The sequence below is a fragment of the Nycticebus coucang genome, chromosome 2, assembly GCF_027406575.1.
Source record: "Nycticebus coucang isolate mNycCou1 chromosome 2, mNycCou1.pri, whole genome shotgun sequence".
In the NCBI taxonomy this organism is placed as follows: domain Eukaryota; kingdom Metazoa; phylum Chordata; class Mammalia; order Primates; family Lorisidae; genus Nycticebus; species Nycticebus coucang.
In genome coordinates, this window is record NC_069781.1 from 182,808,047 (window position 1) to 182,830,687 (window position 22,641).

At 54.8% G+C, this 22,641-nt stretch overlaps 1 protein-coding gene across 1 annotated transcript; it reads right to left on the reverse strand.

Annotated features, from left to right (window-relative positions):
• Positions 1-230: 230 nt before the first annotated feature.
• On the reverse strand, positions 231-9,852 carry C2H16orf95 (chromosome 2 C16orf95 homolog). The gene is made up of 7 exons (XM_053554329.1): positions 9,719-9,852; positions 8,187-8,238; positions 7,327-7,467; positions 5,409-5,555; positions 4,197-4,233; positions 1,709-1,919; positions 231-482 (listed from the first exon to the last, which is right to left on the reverse strand). Exons 1-7 carry the CDS (start codon positions 9,808-9,810, stop codon positions 464-466), a joined length of 699 nt encoding a protein of 232 aa, XP_053410304.1. The 5' UTR covers positions 9,811-9,852; the 3' UTR covers positions 231-463.
• Positions 9,853-22,641: the final 12,789 nt, after the last annotated feature.

Here is a 22,641-nt window from a genome sequence, read left to right on the forward strand (position 1 = left end):
TTATGTCAAATTTTAAAATGCAATTCATCAGCAAAGTTAAGCTACTTAAAGTGAGACCCACCTGAAACAGGTGTCAAGCCCTTATCCAGTGGGTCTGTTCCCTGCTCTGCCCTGGCAGAGGGAGGAGACACTCAGGCTGGCCCCTCTCCCCAGGGCACAGAAATGGGGAACAAGCCCCTCCCTGATGAAGGGAGACCAGAAGCGATCACTCAAGTGGCCAGCTCCGAGTTTTGCAAATAACATTTATTGGCTGCATGCATAACAAAATTTCACCCACTTTCATACCAGCTCTGCTGCAACTAAGAATCACCGGATGGTAAATAATTTGGATTGAATCTTGGTTTGAATTATACTAAAATACTGGATATCATACACTCCCCCCTTTCGGAGGACTCTCGTTGAAGATCCTGATTGTAACTAACGTTTTTGCTGATGTTCTTGACAGCTGCTGAAGGTTCCAACTTCAGAACCAGAACATCTGGCTGGAAGGCAAAGAGAGAGGCAGTAACCAGGCATCGTCCAGCATGGCCCAGACTGCAGTGCCCCTGGTGGCCAGCCTCCGTGGGTGCGGCTGGGTGCCCCACCTCCAGGGTCCCCACATCGCTCACGGCCAGGGAGGGACCCGGCTAGGGGAGCAGTCCCCTCAGAGAGCCCACTTGCTCCATGGAGAGGACCGTGCAGACGGCACAGGAAACGAGGCTAAAGCAGGTCTGCCCTGACCAGGAGGGCTCCCGGGTGAGAGTTCTGAGCTCACCCTCTCCCCTCCAGACAGCCACAGCTCCTCCCAAGATAGCCCCGAGTGCGGAGTCGGGGAGCTCACTGGGCGCCCGCACATCCCAGGCACACAACACGCGATGTCCCACATGGCTGGCTGGTGCCTTACAAGCTCAGCTCAGAGCCAACACTGCAGAGTGAGGGGTTTCCGGGGCCCCTGAGATAAATGTTGACGAGGATGAAAGAGGGGGGCTCAGGATACCAAGTCCAGGGGTTGGGAAACAGGAAGCCGTACAAACATGCAGGTTGAGCCTCAGCTCAACCACACTTTGGGGGAACTTCAGAACAAAAGCATATGCCACCCCCACCTGGAACAACGTACCATGAGTGTCTAGAGGGGGAGAAGGGAAAAGGAAGAAAAGGGAGGGGAGGGGCTTTTCTGACCCCTGGACCAAGGGGTGCCCTGGAGGTATTCTGGTCCTGAGCTGTGAGCCATGAGCGTTCCAGGGCAACACTTGTGGAGGAGGGTGGGGACTGGACTCCAGGGGACGGGCTCCCCACCCAGAGCCTGGTGGCCCTGGCTGAAGATAGGACAGGGAGCAGGTCCCCTCCCTGAGAGGGGTCAGACCCCAGACACTGGCACGGCACCAAGACCCACCATGAGATGACAGAAATCAACGGGTGGTCTCCCGGGAGCAGGAAGGGGGCTTGAGCCCCTAAGAGCCCCCGCCACCCGGCCGTTCTGGTGGTCTCCCGGGAGCAGGAAAGGGGCTTGATCCCCCAAGAGCCCCGTCACCTGGCCGCTCTGGCCCTCTGCTCCATATGGCTGTGCATGGCTAACACCTCGCTTGGAAAGGGGGAGAAGTGGGGCCTGCACAGCATGATGGCCACTCTAGCGTCCGGTGGAATCCTCCCTTTTGGGCACCACACCTCAGCCCTGCCAGGCATCTCCGAGCGGGGGAGGGGGGGGGAGAAGCATGGTCTATCTGCTCACCGAATGGCCACGATGACCCTCAGGATGACGTGGAGGAGTGCGAGGAGCCCAAGGCCCGTGGGCAGCAGCGGAGCCGGGGTGCTGGCTTCCCACCGAGGCACCGGGGCCCTGTCCTGGTGAGGGGCCTGGAGTTGCTGCCACTGCATCATGGGACGCTGGTCACAGCAGACGCGCCAGCGGTTGTGGCGGAAAAAGGGAGTCAAGGGGGGCTCTGGGTGGAGAAAGGGCAGGTGTGAGGGGCTTCCGGGATGGGGAGGCTAGGTCGAGTCAGGGGGATGCAGAAGGTATTCCTGGCTGGTGATTTCTTGGTGACAACAGCCCAGGGAAACAACAGACTCGGGGTCTAAATTTCCTGAACTACAAAACAAAGCTCAGAGAAAAATGAATGCTAGTTTTTAGAAACATGCCAGTGATGTATATGATTCAAAAGTAAGTAAGCTTTTCACTGTTCCTAAAATCCAAAGTATTCAAAGCCAAAAATAATCAATAAAAATAAACCCTCGGGTGGCGCCTGTGGCTCAGTGAGGAGGGCGCCGGCCCCATATGCCAAGGGTGGCGGGTTCAAACCCAGCCCCGGCCAAACTGCAACAAAAAAATAGCCGGGCGTTGTGGCGGGCGCCTGTAGTCCCAGCTGCTCGGGAGGCTGAGGCAAGAGAATCGCGTAAGCCCAAGAGCTGGAGGTTGCTGTGAGCCGTGTGATGCCACGGCACTCTACCTGAGGGTGGTACAGTGAGACTCTTTCTCTACAAAAAAAATAAAAATAAACCCTCAAGTGTGTGAATATACAGTTCCAAGGGCAGCTTCTCCCATAGTCGCTTCCGACTGCCGCAGACTTTCGTTGCGAAGGCGACTTCTGGCTCTTGTGCCTGCCACTTGCGCCATCGTACCACTTCCGGCTTTGTTCCCTCTTTGCAGGGTCTTTTCCAAGCCCTTCCCGCTGGGCCCACATGGGTGACCTGTGACACACACCTCCCAGACCTCCATCTGTGCCCAGACGGAGCCCTGGCCTACAGGTTTACACCAACAGAGGCCTGGCCGACGGCTTGCTTTAGCAATAACTCTTGGGGACCTTCCCAAGTTATTCACATGAGTCCCGTTCGCTGTCTTTCCCGCTGCGTACCCAGATGGTGAGTGCCACATTTCAAATACCCTCCACTCATGTCCTACAAGAGGCATTCAAGTGGCTCCAATATGTCTGCTCTGGAAATTCCTGCCGCAGACGCCAGTGCGGGTGGGGGTCTCCACAGGGCCATGGACGAAAAGTTGCCCAGGCGTTACAATGTGGATAGCTCCCTCCATCCTGACCCCTGCCAGGGCTGTGACAGATCACACTGCTACTAAGCATGCTACTTTTTAATTAAGAAAAACGACTTATTCTAGCAGTCTGGGAGGCCGAGGCGGGTGGATTGCCTGAGCTCAGGAGTTCAAGACCAGCCTGAGCAAGAGTGAGATCCGTCTCTGCAAATAGCAGGGCATTGTGGTGGGCACCTCTAGTCCCAGCTACTTGGGGGCAAGAGGATCACTTGAGCCCAAGAGTTGGAGGTTGCTGTGGAGGGAGCTGTAATGGCACAGCACTCTACCGAAGGCGACAAAGTGAGACTCTGTCTCAGAAAAAGAAAAAGTGCTTATTTTTGCACCAGTAAGAGATAAGTGCATCGGCTGACAACTATTCACTTCCCCCAGCCCCCCGCAGGTCCAGGAAAACACTCCCTTCCCAGGAGCCCACTTCCATTCGCAGACACACCCACTCACAGATGCCATCCAGGCCCACAGGGGAGGGTACGATGCCAGCCCAGAAAACACAGACCCGTCAGCCCTCGGCTCCAGGAGGCACAGTGCTGGGCAAGTCCGACCCACTTGGTATAGAGACAAAGAACGTGGTGGTGGGTGGAGCTGCGCGTCCCCAGGATACTATGAAGAGAGCATGAACGCTCAGGCGTCCCTGTCTCAGACACTCGAGTGGAAGATGTAGCTTCCTACACACGACAGGAGTGTGGGTACAACGAAGTGATGATGAATATGAGAAGGCTCAGGTGCTAGCTCCTGACTCGTGAGTTATGACACACTGTGTCGTGAACAGGTCCATGTTGTGCTTTGAATATATGACATGCTGTGAGTACAGGAACGGGACCAGATAACGGGCTGTATACAGGGACATGTGCTGTGTCGGGGATAGACGCACACGTGCCCCTCCTGTGTCTGGAATTGTAGAAGATTAGACATCGCCTAGGCGTGCTGGACACTTGCTCCATCCCCAGCTGACACCAGCTGAGGGGCAGGGTGAGCTGGGCAGTGGAGGCTTCTCCCATTCCCTGGGGAAAGACGGCACAACCAGTGCCTTGGGAAAGCAGGACAGGGGACTCGCAGGCCTGGCACCACTGTGGTCCTCTTTGTTTCACAGGGGTCTGGGGACAGGAGGAGTCTCCCCACCTCCCCACCATCCCCCGTGACACTCAGGGTGGGGATGAGAGGAGATTCTCGATGTTACCTTGGAAACTTCTGCTGCTCTGCTGCTGCATCACCACCTAGAATACAAGGAGCGGGTGCGGTCAGCCCAGCCACTGCCACAGGGGAGGGCAGGGGATCTGGACTGGACCTTCTGGGCAGGGGCAGAGGCCAGCTCAGAATGCCAGCCATGGTCTCCTTGCCACAAGGCCTTCACCCCGGGACAGTTCACTACTCACTAATGGAAAACAAAGGGGGTCTGGGTGAAGGAAGGAAAGAAGCCCGTGGTGCTTACAGCACCAGCCACATACGCCGAGTGGGGGTTGAACCCAGCCCAGACCAGCTAAACAACTGCAACAAAAAAATAGCTGGACATTGTGGCGGGCACCTGTAGTCCCAGCTAGTTGGGTGGCTGAGACCAGAGAATCTCTTAAGCCCAAGAGTTTGAGTCTGCTGTGAGCTATGATGCCACAGCACTCTACCCAGGGCTACATAGTGAGACTCTGTCTCAAAAAAAAAAAAAAAGCAGCAGCAGCCCGTCCCTCCCTCCCAGAGACTGGGGCAGGGGAGGAAGGTGCCCCTGTGGCAGGAGATGTGGTGGTGGCTAGACAGATCAGAGAAAGGACAGGATGGGCGGCGCCTGTGGCTCAGTGGGTAGAGTGCCGGCCCCATATACCAAAGGTGCCGGGTCCAGACCCAGCCCTGGCCAGACTGCAACAAAAAATAGCCGGGTGTTGTGGCAGGCACCTGTAATCCCAGCTACTCGGGAGGCTAAGGCAAGAGAATCGCCTAAGCCCAAGAGCTGAAGGTTGCTGTGAGCTGTGATGCCACAGCACTCTACCGAGGGTGATAAAATGAGACTCTATCTCTACAAAAAAAAAAAAAGGACAGGAAATTGCGATGGTCCTTCCCAGCACCCCCTGTGCTGTGTCAGGGCCAGGGCTTCCAACCACAGGATGCCAGACAGTGAGGAGAAAGATGGAAGAGAGCCAGGCCAGGTCAGGGAGGAGGCAAGAAGGGGACAGAGGAGACGGGGGAAAACCCTTTGCAGAGAACCGGGTGGTCCGGCCCTGCCCAGCACTGCCTGCCCAGAAACCTGGGAGACCTGCCGGTCCTCCCAACAGCCCAGCACCTTCTGTGTTCCACAGCCCAGGGCAGCTGTCAAGGGACCCTCTCTAGGCAGCGGCAGAGGTCTCTGTCGGGGGCCTCCAGGCACCCTGTGCTCCCCTTCACACTGCAGGCTGGCCCTCCTCACCTGCTTCTGGGACCTCAGGACCTGAGGCACCCAGTAGGGCATCACTGCCTGGTCCCTCGGCACTGGGAGGCGGCCCCCAAAGCTGTGGCATGAGCAGGAGCACATCTTGGTAGTTTGGGGGATATGAAACCGGACCGTCTTTGGGATCTAGCAAAGAGGAAGGAGCCACGGGTTCATAAGCAGCTGGAGCCTCGCACGGATAGCCCAGCTGGGCCCAAAGAGCTCCTCCTGCGTCCCTCCCACCACAAGCCCAGACCCACCATGGGAACACAGTCTCCCCTTCAGAACATTCCCGGGGTGGGGGACACAGGGCCCCGTGGCCTGCCTGCCCTCATCACCCACCATCTGCCCTGTGCAGTGGGATATCTGCATGATACCCAGGAAGAACATGTGGGATGGTGTCAGAAGACCTGGCCCTGTCCTGAGCCTAGAGGTCTCCAGCAATTGCCCTTGAGCAAAACACTCAGCACCCCTGGCCTTGGCATTCTCAGCTGAACAGGGCTCTGCTGGCATTGAGACGAGGTCTACAGGATGGCAGACACACTGGGACCCCAGGAATGTCCCCTCTGAGGATGCTTGTGCATGTTAAGTGCTGTGGGCACAAGAATGTTCCTTGCACCACATCAGCAGTGACGGACAGCTGGAATACCCCCTCAGAAAGGGACGGCGACTGACGGACGTCAGACAAGAGGGCACTGGCCACTTGTGGGAGAAAAGAGCACGGGGGCCCTGGGGCCTGGGGCTGAAGCTCAGACTCACTAGTGGCAAGGTTGGACCCACATTCTTTGTTTAAATTTCATTTAATTTCATTTAGGGGTTGAATATTTGCTTTTTTCTTATTAGCTTCATCTCCTTGAGCATCAGTGAACCAGCTCCTGGAAGCAGGACCCACCTTCCACCCCACAGGTGATATCCAGAGTTAAAGCAAGCACAGCACAGTGCAGCTCCACCATGGGGGACACACAGCCACCCAGAAATCAAAGGTGCCTCATCCCCAAACCCTTTCCTCCTCCTCTTTCCAAACCACGTTTCCCTCAGCCAAGGCCAATCTAACAAATCCCACTTCACCAAAACCAACCCTTAGAAATACAAAAAAAAAAAAAACAAAACCAATTAACATAACCCTTCTGATTCCAGGTGCGGGGAGCGGGTTACCCACACAGGCCCAGTCGCCAGCAGACACCAGCAGGGTGCCCATGATCAATTCAACTCTGACCCATCTACCTGATCCCCAGGGTGAGGGCTCAGTCCCACAAGGCTCCCCCCACTTTGAACACCAGTCAAAAGACAGCTATAAATTGGGGTTCCCCACAAACCCCACCTTCGGTTCAGTTCACTTGCTAGAATGGTTCACAGAACCCAGGGAAACACTTTACTCAGGTTTACCCATTTATTATAAAGGACTTGTGGCCAAGAATACAGAGGAACAGCCAGGTGAGGGGGCACATGGGGCAAGGTGTGGGGGACAGGTACAGCTCAGGGGAGGAGGAAGGATCACTTGAGCCCAAGAGTTTGACGTTGCCATGAGCCATGATGACACCATGGCACTTTACTTAGGGTGACAGAGTGATACTCCGTCTCCAAATAAATAAATAAAAATAATTTTAAAATGTGTTTTAGGGGGGATGGGGGGAGAGGGGAGGAAGGGAGGGGATGGGTGTGCTCCCACTTAATGGGCACAATGTACAAGCATAGGGCACACCTTTTGGGTATGGGACTCAACTACAAGAAGGACTCTACCCAACAAATGCAAACATTGCAACCTAGTTGTTTGTACCCTCACATTAACCTGAATTAACAGGTTATAGTATATATTAACTGAAATAACAACAAAAAAGTACTTGTAATTCTGAGGTGGCTGATGCCCTGACGTGCACCCTCGGCCCTAGGTGGAGACCCCCTGGTTTAAGTCACCTACCTGCTTTCGGGGTCTCAGGGACAGAGGGACCCAGTAAGGCAGTGCCGCCTCAGCCCTAGGCACGGGCAGATGGCCCCCAAACTTGGTCTGGCACGCACAGCAGATGGGCTCTCGGAGAACAGTGCAGGGGCCAGGGTACATCTGAGCGGGATCCAGGGAAGACAGAATTGAACATGACACTGAACTCGCAGGGGGCCAGGGGACTCTGGCCGAGCCGGTCAATGCTCTGAGTGAGAGTGTGGGGGGCAGGGGCAGGCCCCCCAGCTCTTGCAGCAGCTCAGAAACAGGCAGGTGCCCAGGCCTCACCCTGAGGCCCTCCAAGGTCATTTGGAGGGGGCTCTGTACAGCAGCTATGCTGGGCTTCTCAGGTAGTTACTGCCCGTTACTGAACCAGTCTCATGACCCCTCTGAAAAGGACAGAGCACAACCAGCTCTAGAAGCCTCCGGGGAGGTGAGTGCTGCCTCTAGGCCATCTGTGTCATCTTCACAGTGTGATCCATGGTTGCAAGGACTTCCGCATCCATCCCAAGGGACCCTCGAAAGGCCCATGGGAGGGGGAAGGGCAGTCATCACCTCTAGGGGCAGATGGAGAAGCCCAAACCAGGTATATTAGGTGGCCTGTCAGTTCTCCCAGGGCTCCTAAACTCAGTGAGGCATCATAAGCACTAAGTGTGTGAAAGGGGGCAGTGGGTGCCCCTGCACAGTGATTTGAGGGCTCAGGGGTGGCTGCTGCTACCACAGGCTCTCACAACTGGTGCATCCTCCCATAAGATGGAGCTTTTGGACCCCATTCTCTGCCCTTCCAGCCCCACAAGGTGTGGGAGGTTGGGGCAAAGTGGCTGATGGTTTGAATTCCTTACCGAATGATCTGTGAGGCGCAGATCTTCCCCAAAGGTTTGAAACGTACTCTGCCTAGAAAAAAAATAAAAGGAAAACTAGGCCGGGTGTAGTGGTAGCTCACGTCTGCAATCCCAGCACTCTGGAAGGCCAAGGCGGGTGGATTGCCTGAGCTCAGGAGTTTAAGACCAGCCTTCGCAAGAGCAAGAACCCTTCTCTACCTAAAATAGAAAAACTAGCTGAGTATCACAGTGGGTGCCTGTAGTCCCAGCTACTCCGGAGGCTGAGGCAAGAGGACTGCTTGAGCCCAAGAGTTTGAGGTTGCTGTGAGCTATGACACCATGGCACTTGACCCAGGGTGACAGAGTAAGACTCTGTCTTAAAACAAATAAAAAGGAAGGCTTAGAAAGTTCCAGGGTTTGCAAAACTGAAGGGCCAGGGTACTAAGGTAGGGGCCTGGGGCAGCCTTCTAGGAACAGACTCTTTTTAATAAAATCTCATGGGTGGGAGGGGTTGTCCTTCTTAGGCCAAGGGGTGACAGCAGAGGCAGGTGTGTAGTCAAGTAATGTCTGGAGGGTTCCAGATGCCAGCTGTCATAGAACCCTGCATTCCCAAGCCAACTAGCTTCAAGTATACTCCAGCTAAACTTGTGCTTGGACCATTAGGAAAGACAGGAGCGATCCAACCTGGTGAGAGTTTTCCAAGACCTGAAGCTGCCAATCACACCACTTATGACTGTCAGAAACCCCCAGCTTACTGAAATAGTGAAGGAAAACACTGTCAAAACTGCAAAGAAACTCCTTCCAGCATAAAAACTCAGGTGGGGTTTTTATTTGGGGTTACAGAGACTCTGTGTTACTCTTTCCCTCTCCCCAGCACAGTGTTGGCCAAGGGCAGTTTTCAGCAGGTATAAATCAAACATAAAGCAAAGCCCCATTCCCTTGACAGTGGTGTGTCAAAGTGCTTTGTAACCTGGAAACTATGAGTGATACAAGAGTTTGTGTATTTCGTTATTATCATAATAATTATTCATATGGCTATTTCATTAGAGTAATAGAGTCAAACATCAACTCCCTCAGCTGATGCCTGAGGACAGGGATGAAGGGCACTGCCCTGCACAGCATACCAGCCCCCATCTGGCAGTGACAGCACTGCTGTTTTACTGCGGAGGCCAGACCCATCTCAGTCTATGTGGTTCCGGTGGCTGAACTCACTGGGTTGATAATCTGGTAAGATGTAAAGCTCAGGAGGTCTTGGTGATCACCTTGTCTGCACATGGGAAGCCCCACAAAGGAAAGGAACCCCGGAGACGAGGAGGAACGGTCCAGGACCACCATCCCTGCGCACTGTGTTCGCCCTGCCTGGAGGCCTGCTCCTAACGATTTGTTTTGTGAAACCATCAGTTGCCTCTTTGTGCTTAAGCCAATGGAAGGGAGGCTGGTCGGGGTCTGGGCGCACTTGCCTGTCCTAATGCGCTCTGGGACTGCGTGCATGCCTACGGGCCCGGCCCGGACCCGACGACCGGCACAAGGGCCCGAGGCCACTCAAAAAGCACCTTGATGGCGGTGGCGAGGACGACGACCACCCCGCCGATAAAAGCGGAGACTGGCTCACACGAGGGTCGCTCTTGATAGCTGGCACGCACATTCACACCATTGTCCGCAGGCTCGCTGCCCGAGCCTGGCCGTCCGCCCCGACCCTGGACCCTGACCCTGACCCCGACCCGGAGCCGGACCCGGAGCCCCACTGGCCGCCCGTCCAACAGCCCCGCCCGCGCGCGCCCGGTGAGCCGATTGGCCCGCGCCCAACCAATCAGACGCGGCCTTACAGGGACGTGCACTTAGCTGGCGGATGATTGGTCGGTCTCCCGGGATACCAGTGTGGGTCGGCCCCCATCCCCGCTTTCCAGGCCCGGCCCCGGGAAGCTGCTACCGACTTTGGCTGACCGGCCGGTGGGGCCGCGGGGCGCCCCAGCTGGGGGCTCCGTCCCCGGCCAGGAGAGAAGGAATGGGGTGCTAGACCTGGCAGTCCTGCCGTGGGTGCAAACTGTGACTTCGGAGAAATGTGTCCTCCCCGAACTACCGGGGCCAAACCCGCTGCCACCCCGAGAGCCCGGTCCCTAGGCCTCCACCCGCGCGCCTCCCTCGGACACCTGAGCTCCCACGTTAGCGAGACCCCGTGCATAATACCGTATCTCACTGTGTTCCTTACCTGGAGTTTGTCCCACTTTTTAGTATTCATGCTGACTGTAATAACTCGGAATTAGTATTTGCCCAAACGCCATCGGGAGAAACAGTACCCCTATGGGCGATGCTTTAGTGTACTGCGTTCCAGCCAGCTCTGCTCGGGTTTCTTGGCTTCGTTATTTAACCACTAAAATCATGACCTGTGAACAGGGCTGAGCCTCCAGCTAGTACAGGTGCATGCGCTCCTGGCCTGCACCAGTGACGGGGCAGTGTCCCTACCATATTAGCTGTTAGATACTGCAAACGTCATCTCGTGGTGTGTTTATGTTAATGACATCATCACTGGTCTCCTAGCTAATGACAAAATTTTCCAAGAATCTCACCATTAGCCTAGCATTTTACTTAGGTCTAACTCTCTTATGCCCACTTTGAAGCATTCTGGGCTTCTCTGCTGTCTCCGTTTTCCTTCTGAACCCACTGAAACATCAGGCTAGGCATAGAAGACTGGCTCATGCCCCTGGAAGCGCTGACCCTCACCTCTGCGACACTGTCTTGTTTCATGTCAAAAATAGCTCATCACCAGGGTGGCGCCTGTGGCTCAAAGGAGTAGGGTGCTGGCCCCATATGCCGGAGGTGGCAGGTTCAAGCCCAGCCCTGGCCAAAAACTGCAAAAAAAAATAGGTCATCACCACCACCACCCAGCCACAGGTGGTTGAAATGAAAAGGATTGACAGTACCAAGTTTGGTGAGGACATGGCAACTGGAACCCTCATACATTGCTCATGAAATGGATATACTGTACTGACAAACTTGCAGTATTCATAAAACCCACACACATGAATACCGTGATTCTAATTCTCCTCACCTAAGAGAAATGAGAGCTTATGTCCAAAAGAACTGACCCCCAATGTCCATCCACAGGAGGGAAGACTTTAGAAACTCTGACATGTTCACACTGTGATGGAAAGAATGCACAACCACAACCCACAACATGGATAAAGCTTACAAAGAAGCCAGGACCCCCAAACGTGCACACGGTTCCACGTGTGTGATGCTTCAAACAAGGAGAGCAAATCCCTCACAACACAGGTTGACCCTTCAACGGAAACTGCCTGCCCAGCCACTGAGTGTTCAGAGCAGCAGGTTATCAGAGACAGATACCTGACAAGTTGCTTAACTTTTCTGAGCCTCAGTCTCATCTGTAAAATACTGCTCATCGTAGAATCAGTCCCAAGGAGCTTGAGATGATCAGATAAGATAGAGCATGAAAAGTGCTTAGAAGAGAGCCGCACAGACCCAGCGCTCCCCAGGTGTTGGTGAATTCTGTGAGTGTGGCCCACCGGCACTTTGTCCTGAATGTCCCCTTTCCCTTCCTGCTTCTGGCAGGAGGTTAGCTTACTGCCTCAGGAGCGGGAGGTGGGAGCAGAGAAGCCCTTGGTTACCAAGTGTTTCTATTCCAGGCTTTTGTTTCCAGGTGACAAAGAGGCACAGCTCTGTGAGTCTCAGAGTTATGGGGGACAAAGTGAAACCTGTAGAAGCTTCTCAATCCCAGAAAGAGATGGCTGCAGGTGCCTCCCAGGACATACCTCCCAGGCAGCCTATGACCAGGGAGAAGCCGACACAGTCATGCAATTTGTCCACCCACCAAGGGTCCCTGGCCGACAGCATGAGTGCAGCTGGTGTGTTAGATCACACACCTTGACCTGGGATGCTTGGAGAAGCCACCATGTGTGAGTTTGCACAGAAACACACTGGTCCAAAGCCTGAAAAGCAGGAGCCCCCCCCACCAGAGGGGACCATCAACCTGGGAAGACAGAGAAGCACTGGGCCACTGAGGCAGACACAGCAGTGTCTACCCCCATCCCGGGCCCAGAATTCCTGTCCACACACTGACTGGTGCCACCATCCATCATTCTGCTCGGTGGCTCCTTCCAGTCAGAAAGTAGCCTGACCTAGGTCTGGGGGCAACCCTCAGCAATAACGGGGAAGGTGGGTAAATATTCCAGCTTCTCCCTTCTGCACCAGCCCCCAGCGTGTCTGGCAGGACCGCACGAGAGGTGAGACACTGGTGCAGCCCCTGCCTTCCCCATCCCACCTCACACTGCTTGCCTGTGTTCCCCAACCATCTGCTCGATAAAACACATGCACAGGAGACAGCCCCTTCTCACACCCTTCCTGCTGGATGAAGAACTCTCCAGTGGTTACAAACCTCGGGCCACCTCCCTTTGTGCACAAACCAGCAATGCGGGCCAGAACCAGGGCTGGCTCACAGATGAGAGCAATGACCCTCAGAAACCTGGTGGACAGAGGGGGACTCCACCGGCCACTGCCACATGCGGAAGGCTGCCGCAGCATGAAACTGAACAAGTGGGAACAAAACCTTTAGGGAAAAAAACCAGGGCAGCAGCAGCAGCCTTCACGGCTGGTAAGACTCGAATCTGAGATTTCCAAAGTGCCTGGAAGGAGCGGAGATGGAACATTCCTTTCTAGACTCCTTTTTTCAGACTTGAGACTTCCCAAAGATCTGAAGTTCCCATGGAGAGGGAAAAGGACCTGTCTTCCCTTGAAAATGAGGACTTAACCCCACAGGCAGGAACTGTCATTGACCCTCTGCAAACCTTTGCAGAGGCCAGGAGTGGGGTCAGAGTAGGGACACCTCACTGCCAACCGCAGACGAGACACCAAGGCAGCATCACAGCCAGCCCCGAAGGCCCTGTGGGCAGACGAGGAGCAGGGAAGATACATGTCCTCCGTGCAGGCGCTGGACATTCAGGGCAGGGCTGGGGACAAGCACTGTGCTCCCCCGGGGAGGCTAGGCAGAGACTGCTGCTCCCACGCGTGGACAGATTTCTCTGTGGCCTTGAAAACATTGCTATATAGGAGCGCACAGTGCTACTAAAACCAGACAAGAACCAAAAATGCATGATTTTGTTTTGAGGTTGCCTTGTTATTCCAGAATAACCTTGCCCAATTTTACCAGGGACAAGCATAGAGAAGGAGTTCTACAAATTCAAATCCCGGGGGGGTGGTGGTAAATAAAAATGTGGTTTTTAAAATAATACATAAAGAAGAACTATAATTTTTTAAATCTCAGTCTCTCATTGGGGGCACATTTTGGGTCTCCCTGAAGCTGTGCAATCCCTTCCCAGGTGCCTCCGACTGGTGTCGGCTTTAGTCTTGTGTCAAGGGCCCCTCACACCGGACTCTCACTCTTCCACCCGCACTCTGGCGCCCTGCGGCGTGTGACCTGTCCCCGTGCTGGAAATCACTGAGCTGCTCTGCTGGCTTAAGCCCTTACCTTGTCCTCGTGGGCCCCCTGGCTTCATCACTGGCCTTCATTCTCCCTGCCTCTCTAAAGGTGACATTTACAGTTCTGTCTCCTGAGGGTCTGTAGAACATGATGGGCTCAGTCTTCCCTCACTTCCTTCCGTGTCCTGGGGGACATGGCGTCCTTGTCATCTTCTTCTCACTCTCATCAGAGCGTAGTGAAAAGGACAACCAGGCTCTAAGAGTGTGCTGATTTCCAATACCTGTCACCGCCTCACCCCCCACCCCATACACTTAGCACTGAAGACCCACTCGTGCTTTCTCTGGAGTCACCGGAACGTTCTCTAGAGGAGGGTTCCTGCCCTCTGTGTCTCCCACGCCATGGCACCCTGTGGAAGCCTACCTTCTAATAGAACTGTGGGACAGAGGGGAGAGAAGCTCCGTGGCGATGAGGGCTGTCCAGCCTCTGCCCCCTTCCTGGGTCCTGAAGGGAAGTGAGGACACCAGGAGCCTGGAAAGAGGCAGAAATTAGATGTAATTGTGCAGTGGGAATGTCCCCGGGCCACGGTTGTGCTCAGTAGCAGCTTTCTGAGCGATTATCTTCAGAAGGCCTGGCTAGGCAGCCATTTCAGGGCTCAGGGCAAAGACACTTCCCTCTGCTGCCTGGTGCTCAGGGGAGGACAGTGGCCCTGAGTCAGTGGCTCCATGAGGTGGGTTCCAGGGTTGAGCCACTTGCCAGTGCAACCTGAATCAGAGCATCCGTGAAGGCTAATTGGGTCTCTCACACAGCTCTTCTCACCCACCCCATCCCACAGTCCCTGCTCAGAAGCCTCCAGGGGCTCCCATGGGGCTGAGAGCCACAGTCCTCACTATCGCCCCCGGGGCACCCAGAGGTCTGTGCCTACTTAATACAAGCATGCATGCATGTCCACACACTCATGCACGCGTGCTTGCACACTCACAGCCTGGACAGATGCACCTCTGTCCAGGCTCCTGCTCTGGCCTCTTTCCCACTCTATCCCTCCTCATTGCTGCCCAAGTATCTTAGGGCTGCCTCATACCTCCGTCTTTATTCAATGTCCCCTTCTCAAGGAGGCCTTGACGGAGCTCCCTATTTAAGATCCATCCATGTGTCCCAAAAGCAGATTTAGAGTTTTCAAATGGTGGTGGTGAAGATGATGGTGATGGTGATGACGATGATGGTGATGCTGAAAATGATGACAGTGGTGATGATGGTGAAGGTGATGGTGGTGATAGCTAATATGGAAAAAGCTTCTCATGTGCAGGTACTAGGCTGTATGCTTTCTGTATTTAACTCATTTACTCCTCACAGTAACTCATAGGATAGCTACTATTACTGTCACATCTCACAGTGAGAGAACTGAGACTTTCCTAGGTTGGGCAAGTGAGACTCCCTGACGGACTCTTCTCTCATACCCAGACTGTGCTCCTTAGGACATTTGAGAGGCAAGAAGTATTTACTGGGCCCTTGAGAATTTCCGGCAAAGCTTCTGTATTCTGCAGAATCGCAAGATGGTTTCCCAGCTCAGCCAGCGCTATGCTGCGTGTCCTCTGGGTCCAGCCCCACCCCCCAGTCCTCCATCCCACCTCTGCACTCTTCCCTTCACCCACCTGCCCTGTGTCCTCCTGCTCAACCTTCCTCTTTTCCTCCCCACCCTCTGTCAAGACTGTGCAGGAGCTTAGAGCAGCCACACCACCAGGGATGGATGACACCACCAGGGACGATGGCAACTGAGCCACGAAGAGTCCCAGCTTCTTTAGTCATCAGGAAAGTGCAAACCACACCCGTGGTGAGTTTGCGCTACATACCTACCAGCATCCTGAGCTAAAGAATGCTTAGTCACGATGTGGGACGGGGACAGTGGGCTGCTCAGCCCTGCCTGTGGGGAAGCAAAATGGTGCAGCCACTCTGGAAAAGTCTGGCAACTTCTTGTATAATGAAACATGTACCCGCCAAGTGACCCAGCAGCCCCACACTAGGTGTTTACTCCAAAGGGATGAAAACTCTGCCCACATAAAAGTCACATGGGTTTATAGTAATTTTATTCATAAAATGTCCATCTGGAAACTATCCAAATATACCTTAGGAGGCAATAGGCAAACGGGCTGGTGCCCCCACCACGGAGTGCTCCCTAGCAGAAGGCACCAGCTGTCACCCATGCAAGGGCTCAGATGAATCCCAGTGCATTGGGCTAAGTCACATGTTCTGAACGGGCAAAAGTTTGTTCTTCAGGGGAGGGGAAGGAGCACAAACTGTTTTTCATGTTTAGAGACGAGGTCTCGCTGTGTCACCCAGGCCAGAGCACGGTGGTGTCATCACAGCTTACTGCAGTCTCAAGCCCTTGGCTCGTGTGATCCTCCTGCCTCAGCCTCCCACGGAGCTGGGACAACATGTGTGCACCCCCACACCAGGCATAAAATCTTACCGTTTTAAAATATAAAACAGATGTACGTACAGAGATCAGTAGAATGTCTCTGCTGTCAAAATGTCAGGGGGAAATTAGGCAAAAGTTTAAAAAGGTTCCTTGGAGGGAGGGTAAGGAAAACAGGCTAGAAAGGCCATGCAGAGCAGAAGCTGCCAGACTGAGACGCTCCCAGTCACTGGGCCCGTTCACTGGACGTTCTGGAAAAGGCAAAACTATGGGAACAGATCAGCAGTTGCCAAGGTCAGGGAGGGGTTGACCAACAAGGGTGAGCAGGAGGGATTTTGAGGGCTGATAGAACGTTCTATGTCCTGATTGTGGTGTTTGTTTCTCAACTCACTCACCGGAACATTTTACTGTACATAAAAGATACCTCAGTTCAGCAAAGGACTTCTTGCTAGTCATTTAAAAATCAGACATTTCTGGCAGAGTGCAGTGGCTCACACCTGTAATGCTGGCACTCTGGGAGGCAGAGGTGGCTGGATTGCTTGAGCTCAGGAGTTCAAGATCAGCCTGAGCAACAGAGAGTTTTTCTAGTAAAAATAGAAAAACTAGCCAGGAGTGGTGGTGGGCACCTGTAGTCCCAGCTACATGAGGCTGCCACAGGAAGGGTGCTTGACCCCGGGAGTTGGAGGTTGCCATGAGCTACGATGATGCCACTGGACTCTACCCAGGGCAACGGAGTGAGACTGTCTCAAAATAAATAATAAATAAATAAATAGTTTCCTTGAAGTATATTCTCTGGAATCCTCTTCTGTCACAGTCTTTGGGGGACCTCCAAAGGCCTTCAACCTTCTCCCCAGAGATCACAACTCAGCATACTGTAGTGAGGGTGGCTGTCCTCCCCCAACACAAAGTTCCCTGGTGACACTGAGCTCACACCCAACCCATGGGGAGTCATCTGACCAGCCTGTGTGGCAGACATGTGACCTTACTCGCACTCTGCACAGGAACCAGGGGAAATGTGTCCCAGGCTGATCCCAGCATCCCAGAAACCTGTCCATGAGCTGAGTCGCTTCCTGAGTGGTGTGGGGCCTGGCTCTGGCTCTGCTAAAGCTCTGGGTGTGATGCTTCTCACAGGACACGGCCTCACCTGTCCTGACCCTGCAGGCGCTGGGCCAAGCAGCACACGTCCACCTGGGCCCACTTCCTTCTCAGCCTGGCCCCTCACTGAACCCAGGGATAGAACCAACACTGCTCCCTGGTGTGTCTGTGGTTGGGAGAGGACGTCGCATGCTGTGCCCTGATGGGGAACAGAGACCCTGCAGTCTGTCCCTGCTGTGTTCCTGTGCTCAGCAGCCTGCTTGGCACACGGGAGGTGCGGGCACTGACCCGGTGGTTCTCAGACTTGCCCTGCAGGAGTGTGTGGCCATGTCTGGGGGTATCTTGGTTGACAGAAGATGAGGCGGCGAGGCTGCCCCACATCCCAGATGCACAGGACGGCCCTCAGCACACAGTCACCTGTCCCCAAACATAGAAAGTGCAGGGAGGAGTCTGCTCCAAATGAAGCAGGAGCAGCTCAGGAGAGAGGACACTCCAGAGGTCTCCTGGCCAGCAGGGGCAGCCTGGCTCTGCCTAGACCCAGCTCCCAGAGCCAGGTTCTTTTCTTCTCTGGAGACAGCAGCGCTTTGGGATTTCATGGAAAGATCTAGGATTTGCAGCTTGGCTGGGCACACAGGGCATGGTAGTGCGCCCAGGACCCTCGACGGTGGACCCATGGCACTTGCCACCTTCCTGCAGCGGTGGCCCGGAGGTGTCTGTTCCATTCCCTCCATGCTGTACCCACATGGCCAGTGTCACGCCATCTGCCCCTGTCCACTCTGATCCTGCACCCAGGAAACCACGGACTAGCAGGGAGAGCTTGAGACAGCCCAGACCCAAGGCCAGGGGGTGTGAGGGGCATTAGGTGCCTGTCCTCCCCCCACAAGCAGAGCTGTGTCCTCTGGGTCACGCTGTCTCTGTGAGTGTCCTGGGAAGGGGCCAGAGAGCAGCCAGAGAGCCAGGTCTTAGGCCTGGGCAGGAAGGGCCCACCTATATTCACAGGGGTGTGGGGCTGTGTGGTGGGGGTGGGGGGCCTTAGAAAGCTCTGGGGCTTGAATGGTGAGTCCCAAAGGCCTAGTACTATCCCCATTCTGGTGACCACATGGTATGATCTCAGCGGTCAGCTTGCCCCCTATACCTGTCTGTATAACAGCAGTCCTCATTTTCAAACATGAGAACCATGAAAGGTCTTAGATGCCCTCAAAGAAGAAGGGGAAAGTCAGTTTCACAAGCAACACATTCTCTGGCTGAGCCCAAGTCCAGGTTTGCAGTCCAAGGTCACAGGAGCCCAGCTTCAGCCAGGGCTGGCCACAGGTCTCCTTGTTGGTCTGATTCTGAGCCAACACTGCACCCAGGGGAAGGTCCCAGGAAGAAGGCGCTGGAAACCCCCCCAACCAGCTTCCTGCCTCCGGGCTGTGACCCCTCCCCAACTGTGACACCTGTGCCCACCTTGTCATGCCTCAGGGCAGCTCTCTGGGACCTCAGGCTGCTGGTCACAGGAGCCAGCACTGGGCGGCTGCAACCTTCAGGCCCTGGCCCAGGGGCAAGGATGAAGAAGGTACAGGATGGCCTCCCAGGAAGAGGGTGCAGAGAGGAACGCGCTTAGCACAGCAGCTCCTTAGAAAGGGCACAAGCCGCTGCCTCCTGTCACCTGTGGGTTTTGGAGGCAAAGGTTTGAAAACTTTATCCAAGTGGCTTTTTCTTTGTTCTTTCCCTATTGCTGCCGAGGGATCAGCCGCATGCAGTGGCCCGAAGTTCCCACTAGAGGTCACACTAGGAGGGAGCGGAGACCAGGGAAGACCAGGGAGACCAGGAGAGAGGCCGCCGGTCTGTGGGAGCCAGCGAGCAGTGCCTCCAAGGGCAGCGGAGCCATTTGGGCCCTCGGGGCAGGTGGTCCAGGTGAAATCCCATCACGGCTTTCTGCCTGGCACCACCCAAAGAGTCTCAGCCCACGGAGGGGGGAGGGGGAAGGGCCCCCCTTCCTTCACTGCCTGTCACTGTCCCCGCAGCCCAAGGTCAGAGACCTGGCAGGGACGCTGGTGCCAGACGGACCCTGGAGAACAAAAGCCCTCAAATTTTCATGAGGCTACGTGCCCACACCTGGACCAAGTGGCACCCACCAGCTGGTGGGTGGAAGGGTCTTCAAGATAAACAGCAGCAAACAGGGTGCCCTGCTCACTGCCAGAGACCTGGTGACTTCTGTCATTTTATGATTATTACTTTTAGAAACAGGGTATGGCTGTCACCCAGGCTAGAGTGTTGTGGCGTCATAGCTTACAGCAGCCTCCAACTCCTGGGCTCAAGCAATCCTCCTGTCTCAGCCTCCTGAGTCATTGGAACTAAAGGCATCTGTCACAATGTTGGGCTAGTTTTTCTATTTTTAGTAGAGACAGGGCTTCACTGTGTTACCCAGGCTGGCCTGGAACTCCTGAGCTCAGGTGAACCTCAAGCCTCAGCCTCCCAAAACACTGGGACTTACAGGCACAAAGCAATGTGTGGGCCAGCCTCTCTTATTTTAAGATATATCTGAGGGAAATGCATGGGAGATGCCACGTTCAGTCCATCATCAGCCGTGCACACCCCACCATGTGACCATGGGACTCTGGGTGCTTCTCCAGTGACAGACAGGGTCTCACACAGGCAGGAGTCACCATGGTACTGCTCAGAGCTATTCTGGCTGGTGTCACTTCAAGGAACTGGAACATCGTGAGTACGACACAGCTGGTTTGAGATGACTCCGGAGCTCAGCCCTACGGAAAGGCCTGCAGACATCAGCCTCCTGAGGACAGAAGCATCCACCCTGGGGATACCTGCGGGCCTCTGCTTTGGCCCAGGAAGGTGGACGCAGCAGCTGCCAGTCACGCAGCACCCTGAGGCCAGTCGGAAAAGGCTGGGGGCAGTGTGGGCAGGCCAGTGTCACGACCCCTGGGCACAGAGGAGGGGGTATCTCCGGTGGGCACTTCTCTTCCTTCGATGCTGCAACGTTGCATTGTGGCAGTGACATCCTGCCTGGGCCTCAGTTTCCCCAGGGTAAGCAGGGCAGGACAGGGCTGCTGGCTCCTGGAGTCTGTGTCCTCAGCCCTCAAGCTGGAACCAACTGTCCCCAAAATGGGCTGCCCAGTCTGCACTTCCGTCCCCCACATCACTGCCAACACTCAGCAATATCTCACTTGCCAATTTCTGCCAACTGATGACATAGTTTGAGTGCATTTCCAGAAAAAAAATCCTTCCTCTAAAAATCCAGGCTAACAGTATTAATTAACAACTCCTGGGGAGGCTGGGATGGGAACATGGGGGACTTTCACCGTATTAAAAGACTTTAATCTTTTATGAGAATGTCTTGCTTTCATGAACAGCATCAGTGAGAGCTCAGCCCGCTGGCCAGGCCAGAAGCACAGCCCCTGCAGGAGTCTGTCCTGTTCCAATCCTGGTCTCATAAAAGGCACTCACCGTGGAGTCAGTCAGAAAAAGTCCACTGAGGCTCCCACTCCCTCAGGGTCACCGGTAGGGGGTGGGACACACCAAGGTCAAAGGGAAGGACACAGTGACCAGCTCTTGTCCAGGCTCCAAGGAGTCACCACTATGCTCCATCCCATCGGTAGGGAAATTGAAACTGCCAAGAAGCTCCCAGGCTGCCCTCCCAGCCTGGCTGCTGGGGTCAAGCCTCCATCTGATTCACATCCCTAGAGAAATACACCATAATGACACAGCAAGGGCTCGGCACCTGCAGGTCAGTTATTAGGGCGCCAGCCACATACATACACCCAGGCTGGTGGATTCGAACCCAACCTGGGCCTGCTAAATAATAACAACTACAAAAAAAAAAAAAAAGAAAGAAAAAGCCAGGCATTGTGTCAGCTGCCTGTAGTCCCAGTTACTGGGAGGCTGAGGCAAGAGAATTGCTTAAGCCCAAGTGTTTGAGGTTGCTGTGAGCTGTGATGCCACAGCACTCTACCCAGGGCGACAGTGAGACTCTATCACCAAAAAAAAGACACAGCAAAGGTTTGGAAACAGATTTACTTTAAACTGTAAGGAGAGGCCATGAGCAGGGGCTCATAGCTGTAATCCCAGCACTCTGGGAGACCAAGGCGGGTGGATGGCCTGAGCTCAGGAGTTGGAGACCAGCCTGAGCAAGGGTGAGACTTTCTCTCTAAAAATAGCTGGGTGTTGTCCTAGCTTTAGTCCTAGCTTGGGGAAAGCTGAAGCAGGACTGCTTGAGCCCAAGAGTTTGAGGTTCCTGTGAGCTACAGTGATACCATGGCACTCTAGCCTGGGGGACAGAGGAAGACTGTCTCAAAACAGAAACAAAAACCCACAAAGAGAAACATCCACGTGGTGCCAACTGAGGCTATCCAGGCACCCAGCAGCTGCTTCCCCTTTGCTGCTTGTGGCCTATTTGGGCAGACCTGGGCCACCAGTTGGCCAGGAAGGGTGGTCTCAGCCAGGAGTCTGAAACTGTCCCACCAAGACCCTCCCCCACAACCTACTCACTCAGCAGCAGGCGCGGAGTCAGGGCCCAGATGGGACCACATACCCTGACACCAGCAGCCCGCATCACACAGCCGGACCCTAACCCAGCCCAAGCACAGAAAGTCTCCAGTGACATGTCTGAAAACCTAGATTGCCTCCTTTCTACCAAGGGACACAAAAGAGCAGGCTCAGGCGTGCAAAGCTGCACCCAGGGCCATCCCACCAGGTGACAGCCAGCACGAGCAAGGCCCCAAGGCCACTGGCCGCCAGCGGTGCTGGAGTCTGGGAAGCCCAAAGCCCCCAGAGTGACCTGCTACTTTCCCCAAACGAGCAGCACGGGGCTACTCTGGCTGCTCCTCGGAAGCTGTTTTACTAAGATCCCAGTCACCTGAAGGCCTCCGCTGGTGATGTCAGCCCTTCTAAGCCCGCACCTGCTGCAAGGGAACTTCCCAGAAGCCCTGGGCGCTGTGCACCGGCTGCGAGGAAGTCCCTCCTGGACTGGAACCAGGGGCCAGCTAAAGACACTTCAGGAGGAGAAAACACTCCTGTGCCTACAGGACCATGTCCTTGCAGCTGTGAGGGGCCAGGTTGCTGGACCCCAAACGCCGCACCAGAGCAGGAGCTGTGTGGACTGACCCAGGCATGGCCCAGGGTTGTTTTAGTCATTAGTGGGAACCCAGAAGCAGGTTGACAGAGTACAGCTGAGGTTCTTTTCTAATCAGAAGTGCTCATCTTCCGTGTTGTGTTCTTCACGACAGACAGGGCCCCTTAGATTAAGCCTCCAGCTCTCCGTACAAAACCCATTCTCCTGACTCAGTGTGAGCAATGGTGACTCAAGCACAGGCTGCACGCGCCCGGGGCCCGAGGCCTGGTGGCCACAGTCACCATCACTCAGGATGGCCTCTGTTGGCCCAGAAAAAACAGGCACAACCAAAGAGGGCATCTGGCTAACCTGTGAGAGGCCAGGTGGACCCTGCCCTCGGTCCCCCGTAGGGGAGCACTGGTCTCCAACGTCCCAGGCTCCTGCTTGTTTCTCTGAGACGCAAAGTGAGGGGTCAGATGGACTGAAG